The sequence below is a fragment of the Chiloscyllium plagiosum genome, unplaced genomic scaffold (genome assembly GCF_037043375.1).
Source record: "Chiloscyllium plagiosum isolate Xiang-an unplaced genomic scaffold, Cpla_swu_hap1 HiC_scaffold_18, whole genome shotgun sequence".
NCBI lineage: Eukaryota > Metazoa > Chordata > Chondrichthyes > Orectolobiformes > Hemiscylliidae > Chiloscyllium > Chiloscyllium plagiosum.
The window spans coordinates 66486215-66505005 of record NW_028270156.1 but is presented as its reverse complement, the minus strand read 5'-3'; the positions used below and the strand labels follow the sequence as shown (position 1 = coordinate 66505005).

General features: G+C 46.2%; 1 protein-coding gene across 8 annotated transcripts in view; it reads left to right on the top strand.

Moving 5' to 3' along the window:
- Positions 1-18791, top strand: part of dgkza (diacylglycerol kinase, zeta a) — a 553752-nt gene that overhangs the window by 238903 nt on the left and 296058 nt on the right. For 7 of the 8 annotated variants that reach the window (XM_087996765.1, XM_087996764.1, XM_087996762.1 and 4 more), the window contains 3 exons: positions 7052-7129; positions 16018-16074; positions 16990-17058. In XM_087996765.1, coding sequence (XP_087852891.1) covers positions 7052-7129; positions 16018-16074; positions 16990-17058 — 204 coding nt within the window. The remainder of the gene's footprint in view (positions 1-7051; positions 7130-16017; positions 16075-16989; positions 17059-18791) is intronic. The other variant, XM_087996758.1, reaches the window with a different exon arrangement.

Here is an 18791-nt window from a genome sequence, read left to right as displayed (position 1 = left end):
ATTGCACATGCCAATGCATGCCCTTAACCTGTGTCTTAAATAAGGGCTACGGGGAGAATGTGGTTAAGTGGAGTTGAAATGCTCATTAGCCATGATTGAATGGAGGAGTGGACTCGATGGGCCGAATGGCCTTACTTCCACTCCTATGTCTTATGGTCTGTATATAACAAAGTAAAGGTAATGTCTTACCAGACCGCTGTGCTGCTCTCTCACTAGAGAGAGATGATGGTTGGTGGTTTAACCTGAGGATCAACATGCCTCAGGCGAGGTGGGGGGGGGGGGAGTTGAGAAGGAGAGTCCTTCATGGTAACCTCAGCCAGTGCAGAAATTGAACCCACACTGTTGGCGTCACTCTCCATCACAAACCAGCTATTCGGCCAACTGAGTTAGCGAAAATACTCCTCACATTAAAGTAAAAGTCATTCAGCCTCGCCTTTTACCTTGAAAAGTCAACATTGTTGAACTCCCACAGACTTGATTCCTCTCCTGTCGTATGCTGTGTTTCTTGTACTAATGGTGTCCCCTCCCCTACCGAGCTAGTTTAAACAGCACTAGCAAACTCCCCTGCAATGAGGTCGCTTCCATTCTAGTTCAGTTGCAGTCCATCCCACTTGTACACCTCTCCCTGAAACAGTCCCAGTGATCCAGCAATCCTCCCTTCTGCACTAACTCTTGAGCGATGCTTTCATCTGCCATAATCTCCTGTTTCTTGTACTCACTAGCCTGTGACACCAGGTAGGGAGGTAATCCATAGATTGCAATCTTTGAGATCCTGATTTTTAATCTATTGCATAGATCCCCAAAGTCTTAGAGTAATAGAGTCAAATAGACACACCTCCCATCTTCGAAACACCACTTGGTAAAGGTTCAACCTGTTTAAACTTTCTTCAAACGAGAACCCTTTCATCGCAGGAATCACTCCACTTCATTTCCCAGGACTTCCGTTTTGGAAGTTGATGAGGGCGCTGGCTCCTCGAGGGAGTGCAGTCAGAGCCAGGCTTCAGGTAATACGATTGGCCTGATTGTACAGGAAAGGAGGAGGATGGAAATAGGAGCAATAGTGAGAGGGAATCCTGTAGTTTGGGAACAACAGGCTTTTTTGTGGATGGCAGTATGACTCCAGCATGGTGGGTTACCTCATGGTGCCAAGTTCACAGATATCATTGAGCAACTCATTCCTTATTCTACCAACCTCTCTGGGACTAATGTGTATCACGACCCCTGTCTTGTCACTCTCTCCCTTTTAGGATACCCTACAGCCACTCATGACAAGCTAGAACTGCAGCAAAAACTAAAAGGGCCAACGGGCTGAGGAGTGGCAGATGGAGTTTAATTTAGATAAATGTGAGCTGCTGCATTTTCAAAAAGCAAATCAGGGCAGGACTTATACACTTAATGGTAAGGTCCTGGGGGAGTATTGCTGAACTGAGATCTTGGAGCGCAGGTTCATAGCTCCTTAAAGTAGAGCCGCAGGTAGATAGGATAGTGAAGAAGGCATTTATGCTTTCCTTTATTGGTCAGAGTATTGGTCATGATGTGGCTGTACAGGACATTTGTTTTGCCACTTTTGGAATACTGTGTGCAATTCTGGTCTCCCTCCTACAAGAAGAATGTTGCGAAAAATGAAAAAGGTTCAGAAATAATTTACAAGGATGTTGCCAGGGTTGGAGGGTTTGAGCTATAGGGAGAGGCTGAGCAGGCTGGGGCTATTTTCCCTGGAGCGTCGGAGGCTGAGGGGTGACCTTATAGAGGTTTATAAAATCATGAGAAGCATAGATAGATAGGGTAAGTAGATAAGGTCTTTTCCCTGGGGTGGAGTGGTCGAGAATTAGAGGGCATAGGTTTAGGGTGAGGGGGGAAAAATTTAAAAGGAACCTAAGGGGCAACTTTTTCACACAGAGAGTGGTGCGTGTATGGAATGAGCTGCCAAAGAAAGTGGTGAAGGCTGGTACAATTAGAACATTTAAAAAGCATCTGGATGGGTGTATGAACAGGAACGGTTTAGAGGGATATGGGCCAAGTGCTGGCAAATGGGAATAGATTAGGTTAGGATATCGTTGGCATCGATGAGTTGCATCGAAGGGTCTCTTTCTGTGCTGTACATCTCTATGACTCTAAAAGAATCAAAATGAATCCAAGGCTAATTAAAAGAAAGAAACTCCAAACTACCATTTAGAAAACCTTTTTTGAATCACTCCATAGGAGAGTTACTATTACTTGTGCTTGTTAAAAGGTGGTGCAGGGTTTTAGAGAAGGAAGTCCGGAGTTTTGAGCCTAACCAGCTGATGGTGTAGTTAAAACTGGAATAAAGAAGAAAAAAAAAAGAGTTACTTTGGAGAGATCGCAGAGATTTGGAAGAAGTGTGTAGCAGGAGAGATTAGAGAGATAGAGAGGCCAGACAACGGAGTGATTTTGTAACAAGGATGTCACTTCTGCCCCTAGGACTTGAGTACTTGGAATACGGTCAATACTTGGAAGTGTCAAAACATTTCAGGGAAGGATAGTTCACATAAAGGGCAGACAGCAACATGGTCATTCAGTAAACAGCAGAGCGTATGTTTGTGCTGAATCTCTAGAAAGCATACACTGAGTGGAATGAGGTTGAATAGGGAGAGCTCAGACTTCAGTAAGTAATTCTTTGGAAGGAAGAGTACAAATACAATGCCAACGACACATTGAATAGAGGCTTTAACGAACACGAGGAAGGAATGAAAGCTTTGTAACAGCTTTGATTTAAAACGTAGGAACGGAACCTGAAGGTGGTGGTGTTCCTGCTGCCCTTGAACTTCAAGATGGGAGTGGTTGTGGGTTTGGGAGGTGTAAGAAGCTTGGTGAATATCTGAAGTGCATCTTGTGGATGGTAGATGGACGGTAGAATAGAAACATAAAAGTATGAGTAGGCCATTCAGCCCCTTGAGTCTGTTCTACCATTCAATACGATCATAGCTGAAAATCAAACTCAATCCCTGCTTTCTCCTGGTACCCTTTGATTCCTTTATCCATAAGAACTATATTTAACTCCTCTTGAAAACATTCAATGTGTTGGTCTCGACCGCTTTCTGTGGTATAGCATTCCACAGGCTCCGCACTCTGCATGTTGCTAAATCTGTTCTGTATCTGATACACTTCAATCAAGTAACCTCCCCACCCACCCCTCCCAACTCTTTTAAACTCCAACCCATTCAGTCTCACCCATTCTCCTAACACAATGCATTCACTCCAGGTATCAATCCAGTAAACCACCTCCAATACACTTATATCCATCTTTAAATGAGGAGATCAAAACTGCACGTGGTTTTTGAGATGTTATAAGGAGCGGCTGGGAAGGCTTGGACCTTTTTCACTGGAGGGGTCGGAGGTTTAGTCGTGAACTTAGAGGTTTGTAAAGTCATGATGGGCACAGACAAGTTGAATAGTGAAAGCTTTTTCCCCAGGGTCAGGGGGTTCAAAGCTGGAGGTCGTCATGATTTGGAGATGCCGGTGTTGGACTGGGATGTACAACGTTAAAAAAAATCACACAAGATCAGGTTATAGTCCAATAGGTTTAATTGAACACACTAGCTTTCGGAGAACTGTTCCTTCATCAGGTGGTTGTGGAATATAAGATTGTAAGACACTCTTACAAAACCAGAGACCATAGATTTAAGGTGAGAGGGGAAAGATTTGAGAGACCGGAGGGCAACCTTTTTCATACAGAGACTGGCGCGTCTATGGAATGGACTACCAGGGGAAGTGGTAGATACAAGTACCATTGCAAAATTTAAAAAACATTTGGAGAGGTATATGAATAGGAAAGGTTTAGAGGGATATGGGCCAAAAGAAGGCAAGTGGGACTAGTTCAGTTTTGGAAACTTGGTCAGTATGGACAATTTGAACCAAGGGGTCTATTTCTATGTTGTATGACTCTATGAGGAGTAGACCATTCAGCCCCTCAGGCTTGCTCCGTCATCCTAGATCATGGCTGACCATTTGCCTCAATGCCTATTTTCCTGGCACTATCCTTTGATGTCTTTATTACATAGGAATTTATCAATCCCTGTCTTTAATAAACTCCATGACTGAGTTGCTGTAAGCCTTTGGATTGAAGGGGTCCAAATATTCATTCACCTCTGAGTGAAGAGGTTTCTCTCCATCTCAAGCCTAAATGACTGACCTCTTTATTCTGAGATAAACTGTGTTTCTAGACTCACTAGGCAGGAAAACTTGCTTTCTGTATCTACTCTGGCCCTTTAAGAATTTTCTAAATTTCAATGAAACTGTCATTCATTCTTCTAAGTTTGAGAGGATACAGGCCCAGTTTCCTCAGTAGGGCAGTCCTGTCATCCTGCTTTGTGTCTGCCTCCATGAAAGAAGACAGAAGAAATCTCTCTCAAGTAATAGTTAGGCCACAGTTGGAATGTGTGGAGGTTTGGGTATGAGATAATTGAAACACCAAAGCTATAGGGAGAGTGCAATGAAAACAGTTCGAGAGAGGAGACCTGAGAAACTGAAATCAATTCCGTCGAAGCAAAGTGGACAATAAGGGGATTTGGTGTAGGTTTTAAATGATGACCAAATGGTATTATCTCTGGACTGTGAATCAAAAAACCCAAGTAATATTCTGGGAAGCTGGGTTTGAGTTCTGCCATGGCAGGTGATAGAATCTGAATTGAATAAAAATCTGGAATTAAGACCATGAATCCATTGTTGATTGTTGGAAAAAGGCATCTGGTTCACTAATGTCCTTTAGGTAAAGAAATTGTCATCCTTACCTAGTCTGGCCTACATTTGACTCTGGACTCACATAATGCCTCTGGGAAATTAAGGATGGGCAATAAATGGTGGTACAACCAGCAATATCCTCATCCTGTCAACGAATAAAAAAATCAAGTCTTCCCCTGTTCAATTGATATACGTTTTCTTTCCTGAGAAGTGAGGGGGTTAATCTACAGTTCTACAAAGAAATTATTTGACAGGCAGTGAATTTGAATACATCTTTGAAGTGAAAATTATATCAAAAATTAGATTACTTACTTACTTACTTAGTGTGGAAACAGGCCCTTCGGCCCAACAAGTCCACACCGACCCGCCAAAGCGCAACCCACCCATACCCCGACATTTACTCCTTACCTAACACTACGAGCAATTTCCCACGGCCAATTCACCTGACCTGCACATCTTTGGACTGTGGGAGGAAACCGGAGCACCCGGAGGAAACCCACGCAGACACGGGGAGATTGTGTAAACTCCACACAGTCAGTCGCCTGAGGCGGGAATTGAACCCGGGTCTCTGGCGCTGTGAAGCATGTAAAGCATGTGACGATGTAGAGCTGTGGGGAGATCAAAGTCACCACAGAATGACCAAATTATTATTGTGCTGCAGGAGCCCATTTTCCATCATGACTTAGTGGCTCTCTAAATGACTGTCTACCTTGTGCATTCTCCTGCCCTTCCCCTCAAACCCTGCACATGCTTTCTTCATCAGAGAACCAGACGATTCCCTCTTGAAAGCCTCAATTTAAACCACTCCCATTACATTCTGAGATGGTGCATTCCAGTCCCTAACCACAGGCTGCCTCAATAAGCTTTCTCTCTCGTTGCTTTTGATTCTTGTGCTGATTACTTTAAATTTATGCCCTGTCATACTCAGTCATTTCACACATTGGAACAGTTTTTGCTTCCCTCCTCTGTCCAGATTCTACGTGATTTTGAAAACTTTTTTTTTTTGACCGATCTCCCCTCCAAGGAGATAAGTCCCAGCTTCTGCAAACTATCCTCATAACTGAAATTCCTCACCCCTGGAACAATTCCTCTAACCCTCTCGATACACTTTCCAATGCTGGCTCATCCCCCCCTGAAATGTAGGATGAATTGAATGGTTTCCCTGTGTAGAATGAGCTTGCATGGTTTGACGTAAAACTTTAAACACATTAAACTGGGAAACCACAAACGTTCACAACTTTCAGTTACGACTCAATCTCATTTTAGTTAAAAGTCTTGAGCACTTAGCCTAAACTGATGCTTCCGTGCAGTATTGTTGGTGGGATAGACTTGATAATCAGAGGCTCCATTTAACATCTTGGGGTGTTTGCAAAGATCCCATAATAGTGATTCAGAGGAGAGCAGAGAGGTTCCCTGGGCGATCCTGACCAGCTATAAACCCTCAACCAACGTCATCCCTGTTGGTCAGATTTCGGTGTACACAAAATGGTTTCCCACACCCAGTGGTGAATCCAGCTCAAAAGTACTTCATTGGCTGAGCTTAGGAAGGATGTGGTGGAAAGGTCATTTCTTTTATTTAAGCTGTGGTTTCAGCAGAGGGCGCCAGCCCTGGCAAATTCTAAATACAGTCAATTCTTCTGTAGTGTGATGGTTGTGTTCGCGTGCAATCTTGTGTCGTAGAAAAATTGCGCTTTAGAAACAATGCTTAAAGTGTGGCGATGTAAGCGTGTTACAGCCCACACACGTTTTAAAAGTTCGCCCTTTAGCGTCCCCAATTCGTCAATCGCGTTACAGTGAATTTGCGTTGACAAAATGTGCGTTATAGCAGGATGACCCCCTAAATATGAAATATTGACCCTGATGGTGTTCAAGAAGAGGATTTGTTTTGTAAAGTAAGCACAAACTCCCCTTTTGAAGCTAAAAGTTTAGCGTTTTGATCTTGAGGTTGGCGAATAAGGTATGAGGAAACGAGCGACAAGTTTGTATTTTCAGTTGAATTGCAGGAATGTTGAGCTGAGATGGTGAAGAGACGCTGGAGGTTAATGGGTCTATGCTGGTTAATCCACAAAGTAATGGCTGGTGCTGACTGGAAAGGAACAAGGCAGATCCTAGTCATCCTGATTCATTACTGTTGTCAGCTGCCCCTCCTCCTTATCCAGAAATACGACCATGTTAACAAAGGCTAAATAGAACTGTCATAATTCCTGAATAGTTCCTGGTCTTCACATGTTTAGGTTGTGGATGATCCTGGTGGGGCTAGTCGTTCAGGAGAAGGGAGGGAGAGGTGTTGTAAAGTTCGTATTTGATTGTTGGGCCACAGTTTAATCAGTCCTTTCATCTCTCTCTGTAGCAGAAGTCAGTGTCACGGAAGAAATGTGCTGCCTGTAAGATTGTGGTCCACACACCCTGCATTGAGCTTCTAGAGAAAGTAAGTCTCTTTCATCTCTTGTATCTATAGAGATATGCTCCCAATTAACATCCTAGTTGTAAAGGTCGTTCATGTAGATTCGTATTCTTCATCTAATTTTGAATGGGAAAGAAAACACTTTCGCAGGATGTTCCTTTAAACGACGTGTTGCCTTAAACTAGGATGGCATGTGGAGATTGTACCTTTCAAACAGCTTTCCCCTCATGTCATGCATCTTTGTTTTTGGGGAGAAAACAACAATGGTCCAGTGACCTACCCATTCACTCCCATCGATTGAGTTTCCAATGAACTCGCCTCTCTCTCGTTCAGTCTGATTGAGTAGTATCCCGATGGTCGAAAGGGTCAGTTTGCTCAGTTGCCAATATGGATAGTTTGCACAGTCAAGTCACACCAACGTGATTCCCATATTGATTAAGTCACCATGAAGACCTTGCCATCTCAACCTTGTTCCTCACCACCAGTCAGCGAATGGTCCTCTTAAACTGTGGAGACTTTGAATTTACTTTTCACTTCCTGGATAAGCCTGTAATGCTCTGTGTAATTCCTGTAGCACCATGTGTAAATGCAATAGCACTCTATGTAATTGAGAGTGTGTGCTGTGTTACTGCAGTTGGGGGGGTCACTATAATCTCCGCAGTGGTCTCTATAACATCTGTAGTGCTCTGTATATTGTAGTACCCTGTATAATACTGTCTGTCCTTGCTTTTCATGACATGGATAATATATGTTATTATGCAGTAAACTAATCTGGAATCTAGACTCTTAAAAAATCACAAATGGTATATCCATCTCCCCCTTCCCTCATTCTACCCAGTCATTAAGAATGTATTTCAGTTTGGTATTTTTCTTTCCAGATTATTACTTTGTTTCATTAAACTAGAGTTGTCATTGTTCCACTATATGACCTGATTAAAATAAGTATAACCATTTTCTGCTTTCACTTTGAGCTTGCAATATCTCCGTTGTAATATCATCTGGAAAATTGTACCAGATTTCCTTGCTCACAACTCATGCCAGTCTTATTTACACGTAATAGTGAAAAGCTACTGGCTGTCTCTGCCAGTGGGCAATTCCATTTTTACTACCCCTGCCCTGCATCCTACTCAACCACCAATTTCATTTCCTTGTCACCAGTTCCTGCAAATCATCTGGCAATCTCTCATACCTTTGAATTCTTCATACTTTGATTTTTCATCGATCCCTCAATATCGCTTTGAAAATTTAGATGTGGCTTTCCCTTGGAAAAAGCCACGTTGACTCTCTCGTCCCCTTTTGTGCAATCTCCAAAAACCTAACGTCAGCCCAGAGAATGGATGACGCTGATTTTTCCACCCACTGTTTCTAAATTCATTTCATGGACACTGCAAAGTCACTTCCTGGCATGTCCCCTACTCAGCCATTACCTTCAAGTCTGATCAGTGCAGAGTGCAGGAGGGCATGCCAGGAGCAGCATCAGGCAAACCTGAAGATGAGGTGTCAATCTGGTGAAACCACCAAACAAGACTACTTGCATGCCAAACAATATTAGCAGCAAGTGATAGACAGAGCTAAGAGATGTGACAACCAACGAATCAGATCTAAGGTCTTCAGTCCTGCCACATCCAGTCGTGAATGGTGGTGGGTGATTAAATAACTCACTGGAGGAGGAGGCTCTATTAACATCCCTATCCTCAATGATTTAAGAGCCCAGCATATCACTGCAAAAAATAAGGCTGAAGCTTTCACAGCAATCTCCAGTCAAGTGCCGAGTGGATGGTGCATCTCATCTCCACCAGTGGTGCTCAGCATTACAGATACCAGTCTTTAGCCAGTTTGACTCACTCTGCATACTATCAAGAAATGGTTGGAGGTACTGGATACTGTAAAGGCTACTGATGACATTCCATCAGTAGTACTGAAGATTTGTGCTGCAGAACTTGCTGCTCCCCTAGCCAAGCGCTTCCAGTACATCTATCTGACAATGTGGAAAATTGTCCATGTATGGGAGAGGCCATTCTAGACTTAGTGCTCGGAAACGAGCTGGGGCAGGTATCAGATCTTGTGATGGGAAAGCATTTTGGGTGATAGTGACCACAACTGCTTCACATTCTACATAGCTATGGAGAAGGAGAGGATTAGGCAAAATGGGAGGATATTTAATTGGGGAAGAGGAAACTATGATGCGATTAGACATGAGTTAGGAAGCATGGATTGGGAGCAACTGTTCTATGGTAAAGGCACTATAGACATGTGGAGACTGTTTAAGGAACAGTTGTTGCAAGTGATGAATAAATATGTCCCTCTGAGACAGGCAAGAAGTGGTAAGATAAAGGAACCTTGGATGACGAGAGCGGTGGAGCTTCTCGTCAAAAGAAAGAAGGCAGCTAATGTAAGTTGGAGGAAGCTAGGGTCAAGCTCAGCTCTAGAGGATTACATCTTTGAGGAGAAAGTGAGGTCTGCAGATTCTGGAGATCAGAGCTGGAAATGTGTTGCTGGAAAAGCGCAGCAGGTCAGGCAGCATCCAGGAAACAGGAGAATCGACGTTTCGGACATAAGCCCTTCTTCAGGAATGAGGAAAGTTTGTCCAGCAGGCTAAGATAAAAGGTAGGGAGGAGGGACTTGGGGGAGCGGCGTCGGAAATGTGATAGGTGGAAAGAGGTCAAGGTGAGGGTGATAGGTCAGACTGGGGTGGGGGCGGAGAGGTCGGGAAGAAGATTGCAGGTTAGGAAGGCGGTGCTGAATTCGATGGATTTGACTGAGACAGGGTGGGGGGAGGGGAAATGAGGAAACTGGTGAAATCCGAGTTCATCCCTTGTGGTTGGAGGGTTCCTAGGCGGAAGATGAGGCGTTCTTCCTCCAACCGTCGTTTTGTTGTGGTCTGACGATGGAGGAGTCCAAAGACCTGCATATCCTTGGTGGAGTGGGAGGGGGAATTGAAATGTTGAGCTATAGGATGGTTGGGTTGGTTGGTCCGGGTGTCCCAGAGGTGTTCTCTGAAACGCTCCGCAAGTAGCCGGCCTGTCTCCCCAATATAGAGGAGGCCACATCGGGTGCAGAGGATGCAATAGATGATGTGTGTGGAGGTGCAGGTGAATCTGTGGCGGATATGGAAGTTTCCTTTGGGGCCTTGGAGGGAGGTGAGGGGGGAGGTGTGGGCGCAAGTCTTGCACCTCCTGCGGTTGCAGGGGAAGGTGCCGGGAGTGGAGGTTGGGTCGGTGGGGGGGTGTGGATCTGACGAGGGAGTCACGGAGGGAGTGGTCTTTACGGAATGCTGATAGGGGAGGGGAGGGAAATATATCCTTGGTGGTGGGGTCCGTTTGGAGATAGCGGAAATGACGGCGGATGATGCGCTGTACATGGAGATTGGTGGGGTGGTAGGTGAGGACCAGTGGGGTTCTGTCCTGGTGGCGGTTGGAGGGGCGGGGCTCAAGGGCGGAGGAGCGGGAAGTGGAAGAGATGCGGTGGAGGGCATCGTCGACCACATCGGGGGGAAATTGCGGTCCTTGAAGAAGGAGGCCATCTGGGTTGTGCGTTTTTGGAACTGGTCCTCCTGGGAGCAGATGCGGCAGAGTCAAAGGAATTGGGAGAATGGGATCTCCCATCCACCGCCTCCAACCTCATAGTCCCACAACCCCGCACCTCCCACTTCTACCTCCTACCCAAAATCCACAAACCTGACTGCCCCGGCCGACCCATTGTCTCCGCCTGCTCCTGCCCCACCATACTCATCTCTGCGTACCTTGACACCGTCCTGTCCCCCTTAGTCCAAGAACTCCCCACCTACGTTCGGGACACCACCCATGCCCTCCACCTGCTCCATGATTTTCGTTTCCCCGGTCCCCAACGTCTTATTTTCACCATGGACATCCAGTCCCTGTACACCTCCATCCCCCATCACGAAGGACTCAAAGCCCTCCGCTTCTTTCTTTCCCGCCGTACCAACCAGTACCCTTCCACTGACACCCTCCTTCGACTGACTGAACTGGTCCTCACCCTGAACAACTTCTCTTTCCAATCCTCCCACTTCCTCCAAACGAAAGGAGTAGCCATGGGCACCCGCATGGACCCCAGCTATGCCTGCCTCTTCGTAGGATATGTGGAACAATCCATCTTCCGCAACTACACTGGCCCCACCCCCCACCTTTTCCTCCACTACATCGTTGACTGTATCGGTGCCGCCTCGTGCTCCCACGAGAGGTTGAACAATTCATCCACTTCACCAACACCTTCCACGCCGACCTCAAATTCAACTGGACAGTCTCAGATTCCTCCCTCCCCTTCCTCGACCTTTCTATTTCTATCTCAGGCGACCGAATCAACACGGACATCTACTACAAACCGACCGACTCCCACAGCTACCTGGACTACACCTCCTCCCATCCTGCCCCCTGTAAAAACGCCATTCCATTCTCCCAATTCCTTTGACTCCGCCCATCTGCTCCCAGGAGGACCAGTTCCAAAAACGCACAACCCAGATGGCCTCCTTCTTCAAGGACCACAATTTCCCCCCCGACGTGGTCGGCGATGCCCTCCACCGCATCTCTTCAACTTCCCGCTCCTTCGCCCTTGAGCCCCGCCCCTCCAACCGCCACCAGGACAGAACCCCACTGGTCCTCACCTACCACCCCACCAATCTCCATGTACAGCACATCATCCGCCGTCATTTCCGCTATCTCCAAACGGACCCCACCACCAAGGATATATTTCCCTCCCCTCCCCTATCAGCATTCCGTAAAGACCACTCCCTCCGTGACTCCCTCGTCAGATCCACACCCCCCACCAACCCAACCTTCACTCCCGGCACCTTCCCCTGCAACCGCAGGAGGTGCAAGACTTGCGCCCACACCTCCCCCCTCACCTCCCTCCAAGACCCCAAAGGAAACTTCCATATCCGCCACAGATTCACCTGCACCTCCACACACATCATCTATTGCATCCTCTGCACCCGATGTGGCCTCCTCTATATTGGGGAGACAGGCCGGCAACTTGCGGAGCGTTTCAGAGAACACCTCTGGGACACCCGGACCAACCAACCCAACCACCCTGTAGCTCAACATTTCAATTCCCCCTCCCACTCCACCAAGGATATGCAGGTCTTTGGACTCCTCCATCGTCAGACCACAACAAAACGACGGTTGGAGGAAGAACGCCTCATCTTCCACCTAGGAACCCTTCAACCACAAGGGATGAACTCGGATTTCACCAGTTTCCTCATTTCCCCTCCCCCCACCCTATCTCAGTCAAATCCATCGAATTCAGCACCGCCTTCCTAACCTGCAATCTTCTTCCCGACCTCTCCGCCCCCACCCCAGTCTGACCTATCACCCTCACCTTGACCTCTTTCCACCTATCACATTTCCGACGCCCCTCCCCCAAGTCCCTCCTCCCTACCTTTTATCTTAGCCTGCTGGACAAACTTTCCTCATTCCTGAAGAAGGGCTTATGCCCGAAACGTCGATTCTCCTGTTCCCTGGATGCTGCCTGACCTGCTGCGCTTTTCCAGCAACACATTTCCAGCTCTACAGGATTACAGGCAGGCGAGGAAGTAGCTCAAAAATGGTCTGAGGAGAGCCAGGAGGGGGCACGAGAAAGGCTTGGCAGAATGGATTAGGGAGAACACAAAGGCATTTTACACTTATGTGAGGAATAAGAGAATGGTCAAAGAAAGAGTAGGGCTGATTAGGGATAGCATGGGGAACTTGTGTGTAGAGTCTGAGGATGTGGGGGAAGCCCTAAATTAGTTTCTTGCTTCTGTCTTTACGAAAGAAACGAACTTTGTAGTGAATGAAACCTTTGAAGAGCAGGTGTGCATGCTGAATGGATAGAGATAGAGGAAGCTGATGTGCTGAAAATTTTGTCAAACATTAAGATTGACAAGTCGCCAAGCCTGGACCAGATTTGTCCTCGGCTGCTTTGGGAAATGAGAAATGCAATTGCTTCGCCAGTTGTGAAGATCTTTGCATCCTCGCTCTCCACTGGAGTCATACCTGAGGACTGGAGAGAGGCAAATGTAATTCCTCTCTTCAAGAAAGGAAATAGGGAAATCCCTGGCAATTACAGACCAGTAAATCTCACGTCTGTCACCTGCAAGGTGTTAGAAAGGATTCGGAGGGATAGGATTTATGACCATCTGGAAGAGCATGGCTTGATTAAATACAGTCAATACAGTTTTGTGAGGGGCAGGTCATGCCTCACAAACATTATTGAGTTCTTTGAGGATGTGACTAGAAAAGTTGATGAGAGTCGAGCTGGGATGTGGTGTATATGGACTTTGGCAAGTCATTTGATAAGGTTCCCCATGGTAGGCTCATTCAGAAGGTCAGGAGGAATGGGATACAGGGGAACTTAGCTGTCTGGATACAGAATTGGCTGGCCAACAGAAGACAGCGAGTGGTAGTAGAAGGAAAGTATTCTGCCTGGAAGTCAGTGGTGAGTGGTGTTCCACAGGACTCTGTCCTTGGGCCTCTACTGTTTGTAATTTTTATTAATGACTTGGATGAGGGGATTGAAGGATGGGTCAGCAAGTTTGCAGACGACACAAAGGTTGGAGGTGTCCTTGACAGTATAGAGGGCTGTTGTAGGCTGCAGCCGGGCATTGACAGGATAGAGATGAGCGGAGAGGTGGCAGATGGAGTTCAACATGGATAAATGCAAGGTGATGCATTTTGGAAGGTTGAATTTGAAAGCTGAGTACAGGATTAAGGATAGGATTCTTGGCAGTGTGGAGGAACAGAGGGATCTTGGTGTGCAAGTACATAGATCCCTTAAAATGACAGGGTTGTTAAGAAAGCATATGGTGTTTTGGCTTTCATTAACAGGGGGATTGAGTTTAAGAGTAGTGAGATCTTGTTGCAGCTCTATAAAACTTTGGTTAGACCGCACTTGGAATACTGCGTCCAGTTCTGGTCGCCCTATTATAGGAAAGATGTGGATGCTTTGGAGGGGGTTCAGAGGAGGTTTACCAGGATGCTGCCTGGAATGGAGGGCTTATCTTATGAAGAGAGTTTGACTTTTTTGTGCTCTGACTTTTTTCATTGGAGAAAAGGAGGAGGAGAGGGGATTTAATTGAGGTATACAAGATAATGAGAGGCATAGATAGAGTCGATAGCCAGAGACTATTTCCCAGGGCAGAAATTGCTAACACGAGGGGTCATAGTTTTAAGCTGGTTGGAGGATAGTATAGAGGGGATGTCAGAGGCGGGTTCTTTACACAGAGAGTTGTGAGAGCATGGAATGCGTTGCCAGCAGCAGTTGTGGAAGCAAGGTCATTGGGGACATTTAAGAGACTCCTGGACACGCATGTGGTCACAGAAATTTGAGGGTGCATACTTGAGGATCAATGGTCGGCACAACATTGTGAGCTGAAGGGCCTGGCCTGTTCTGTGCTGTACTGTACTATGTTCTATGTTCTCTGTCCTGTACACAAAAAGCAGGACAAATCCAACCCAGCCAAATACAGCCTCATCAGTCTACCTTTGATCATCAGTAAAGTGATGGAAGGGGTGATCAGGCAGAACCTGCTCAGTGACACCCAGTTTATGTTCCACCAGGGCCACTCAGCTCCTGACCTCATTACAGCCTTGGACCAAACATGGACAAAAGAGCTAAATGCCAGAGGTCAGGTGAGAGTGACAGCTCTTGTCACCAAGGCTGCATTCGACTGAGTGTGGCATCAAGGAGCCCTGGCAAAACTGGAATCAATGGGCATGGGGGGTGGGGGGGGGGGGGGGGCAAGCTTTTCTGTGGTTAGAGTCATACCTGCCACATAGGAAGATGGTCATGGTTGTTGGAGGCCAGTCATTTCAGCTCCAGGACATCTCTACAGGATTTCCTTAGGTTAGTGTCCTAAGCCCAACCATCTTCAGCTGTTCCCTCCATTATAAGGTCAGAAGTGGGGATGTTCACCAATGATTGCACAACGTTCAGCATTATTCGTGACTCCTCAGACACTGAAGCAGTCCATGTCCAATTGCAACAAGATCTGGACAATATCCAGTCTTGGGCTGACCAGTGGCAAGAAGTATTCATGCCACATAAATGCCAGGCTGTGACCATCACCAACAAGACACAATCTAATCACCGCCCCTTGACATTCAACGGTGTTACCTTCACTGAATCCCCCAATATCAACATCCTGGGAGTTATCATGGATCAGAAACTCAACTGGACTTACCACAAGAGCAGGTCAGAGGCTAAGAATCCTGCAGTGAGTAACTCATCTCCTGACTCCTCAAAACCTGTCCACCATCTGCAAGACGCAGTCAGGGATGTGATGGAATACTTGCCTGGATTGGTGCAGCTCCCAACAACACTCAAGAAGCTTGACACCATCCAGGATAAACCAGCTCGCTTGATTGGCACCACATCCACAAACATCCCGCTCCCTCCATCTCTGACGCTCAGTAGCAGCAGTGTGTACTATCTACAAGATGCACTGCAGAGATTCACCAAGGATCCTCAGACAGCACCTTCCAGACCAAAGGCCACTTCCATTTAGAAGTCCCAGGGCAGCAGCTGTATGGGAGCACCACCACCACCTTCAAATTCCCCTCCAAGCCACTCTCCATCCTGACTTGGAAATATATCGGCATTCCCTCGCTGTCACTGGGTCAAAATCCTGGAATTCCCTCCCTAATGGCATTGAGGGTCAACCCACAGGAGATGGACTGCAACAATTCAAGATGGCAGCTCACCACCACCTTCTCAAGGGCAATTCGGGACGGGCAATAAATACTGGCCCAGGCAGTGATGCCCACATCCCACACAATGATTACATTTTTAAAAAATATTGGAGATCTATATAAAGCTTTTGCAAAAATTGATTGCCAAATATTTGTTTCCCTGGCTGTGCGCGCCTGTTAAGGGTGAGGCCAGTTTTAATGTTACGTTTTGTTATTTAAACCCCACAGATAAGTTTTAGATGTAAACCAACATTCCGGGAGTCTGGGTCACGTAACATTAGAGAGGTAAGGACATTTATTAATAATAAGTATGTAAATAAAAAGCCACTGTCTCAATTTGTTGAATGTTATTGCTGTTTGATACTAAGCCAGTCCCTTTACCTCTAACTAAGAATCTGGCTGCAATCTCTACATACAGCAGAGCCTGTGATATCCATTGTCTACAAAGATAGTACATCTTTTAGAGTTTAGTCAAGGTTGGGTATTTCCAGCTGGCCTTGTAGTTATATCTGGTAAAGTTAGGAATGTTGTTGGTTTTGAACAGTGCCTACCCAATTGCCTGTGTTTTTAAAAAAAATATGTTTGGAGACAACTGCACAGGAAATCCTATGACGATGTTGTAGCCTTAAGATCTTTTATCATTATTTTTTGAAAGAGAGAGCTTTTAAGACAGAGGTACTAAGCTGTCAGGTTGGAAAGCCAGTAAAGTAAGCAGCTTGTGAGGCCTTTAGTGGTTTTTTTTTTTTAAGTTAAAACAATAGAAGCAGCCTGGATGGTTGTGGTGAAACTCCCACAAACCCAGGAGTTTTAGTTTAGCTTTCTGCAGTTGTTGGGATCTGGAAGAAGTGAAGGCGATTCTTTTCTTCTCTGGGTGTATGTGCTCTCGTCTCTCTCTTTTTCTCTGGTGCTCTCTGTCATTTTCTCTCTCTCTTGCAATCTGTCTTTATGGCTCTCTCGTACTTGCTCTCTCTCGCGCTCTGTGTCTGTCTGTCTTTTTCTTTCTCGCTCTCGCTCTCGCTCTCTCACACACACACACACACATGTGCTCACTTCTGTCGAAGGAGCTGCACTATAACCTGGTGTTGTGTGATGTTTAACTTTTTATCCACCCCAGTTCAACACTGGCTCCTCCTCCTCATCATTTATTACAAACTGAACACCTGATTTTGTGCGGTTCTCGTTTCCCCTTTGTCTCCTCAGCCCACATTTGTCCGGCACCATTGGGTTCATCGGAGGCGGCAAGAGGGCAAGTGCAAGCAGTGCGGCAAGGTAGGAGGTCCCTGGTTGTGCCGCGTGGTGCTCACTTGCCAGATAAAACTCCTCTCTGAGGCTGAAACTGAAGCTTTGGGGCAGATTGTTCCAGTATCTAAATTGAAAACTCTGTTTTGAACAACTTGCAGTAAAATTGTAGGAAAGCCTAAAGTAATTTGTCTGCATTAATAACATCCCGTGACTGACCTGTAGGGATGAATATTCTTCCATTTTCAAATTAACTATTTCAGGATTCAGTGTCTAACATTGTCTGTCTGGTCAGTATGTACATGTTGGGGAAGATCAATGTTCTGGCTAGTTGTATTAAATTGAGCTGAAACGGGAATTTGAGCTGTATCTGAATCTTTGACTAATTTGTTGCTCTACTTCTGTAAGCTGGAGTAGCCTCTGAATCACCTTTGTTTTAATTCACTTGTGAGATGCGGGCATCGCTGACTGTCCAGCATTCATTACCTGTTCCCTAGTTGCCCTTGAGAAGGTGGTGGTGAGTTGCCTTTTTCAACTGCTGCAGGTTGGCCCACGATGCCATTAGGGAGGGAATTCCAGTATTTTGACCCAGCGACAGTAAAGGGACGGTGATCACTTTCCAAGTCGAGATAGTGAGTGGCTTGGAGGGGAAGTTGAAAGTGGTGGTGTTCCCACATATCTGCTGCCCCTGTCCTTGATGGAGTGGTTGTGGGGTTTGGAAGGTGCTCTCTCTGAACCTTTGGTGAATTTCTGCAGTGGGTTTTACAGAAGGTGCACACTGCTGCTACTGAGCGTCAGTGGTGCAGGGAGTGGGCACTTATGGATGGGGTGCCACTCAAGCTGTTTTGTCCTGGATGGTGTCAAACGTCTGGAGTATTGTTGGAGTTGCACCCATGTAAGCAAATGGAGAGTGTTCCATCACATTCCTGATTTATGCCGTTAAGATGTCGGACAGGCTCTGGGGAGTCAGGAGACAAGTTACTTGCCATAGTGTCCCTAGCCTTTGACCTGTTCTTGTAGCCAGAGCATTTGTGTGGCGAGTCCAATGAAGCTTCTGCTCAATAGTACCTCCCAGGCTGTTGATAGTGGGGAATTCAGTAATGGTAACACCACTGAATGCCCAGGAGTGGTGAATAGGGTTGTCTGTTATTGGTGATGGTCATAGCCTGATATTTGAGTAGTGCGAGTGTTATTGCCACTTCTCAGCCCAAGTCTGGATATTGTCTAGCTCTTGTTGCATTAGAACATGAACTGCTTCAGTATCTGAGGAGTCTCTTGAGTATTGAGAGCTGAGTAACTCAAAGAGGGTCTAGTAATTAAACATCTTGGCCTCGACATCACTATGTCGTGATGTAATGTAAACCAAATGCAGAAAAGCTGGAGGAACTCAGCAGATCTGGCAAGAAAGAGTCATATTGGACTTGACATGTTTAACTCTGTTTCTGTCTTCCACAGATCCGCCTGACCTGCTGAGTTTCTCCAGCATTTTCTGTGTTCGTTTAGGATTTCCAATATCCACAATATTTTGCTTTTACCCGGTGAAAGGCAGACGCAAGTGATACTTTGACTCCAGCTGAGCGATGGCAGGATAGGAGAGGAAAGGAAAATCAACCATGGGGTGGGTGGGTGGGGGGGGGGGGGGCGGGGAAACTGAGGTTCAGTGTCGATCTGGTGAAACCTCTTTCTTATTTAATCAGGAAAGATGAGAGGTGATTGGGATGTAGACGTCAGAATGTCTGAGAGCCTCACAGACTAATAGCATT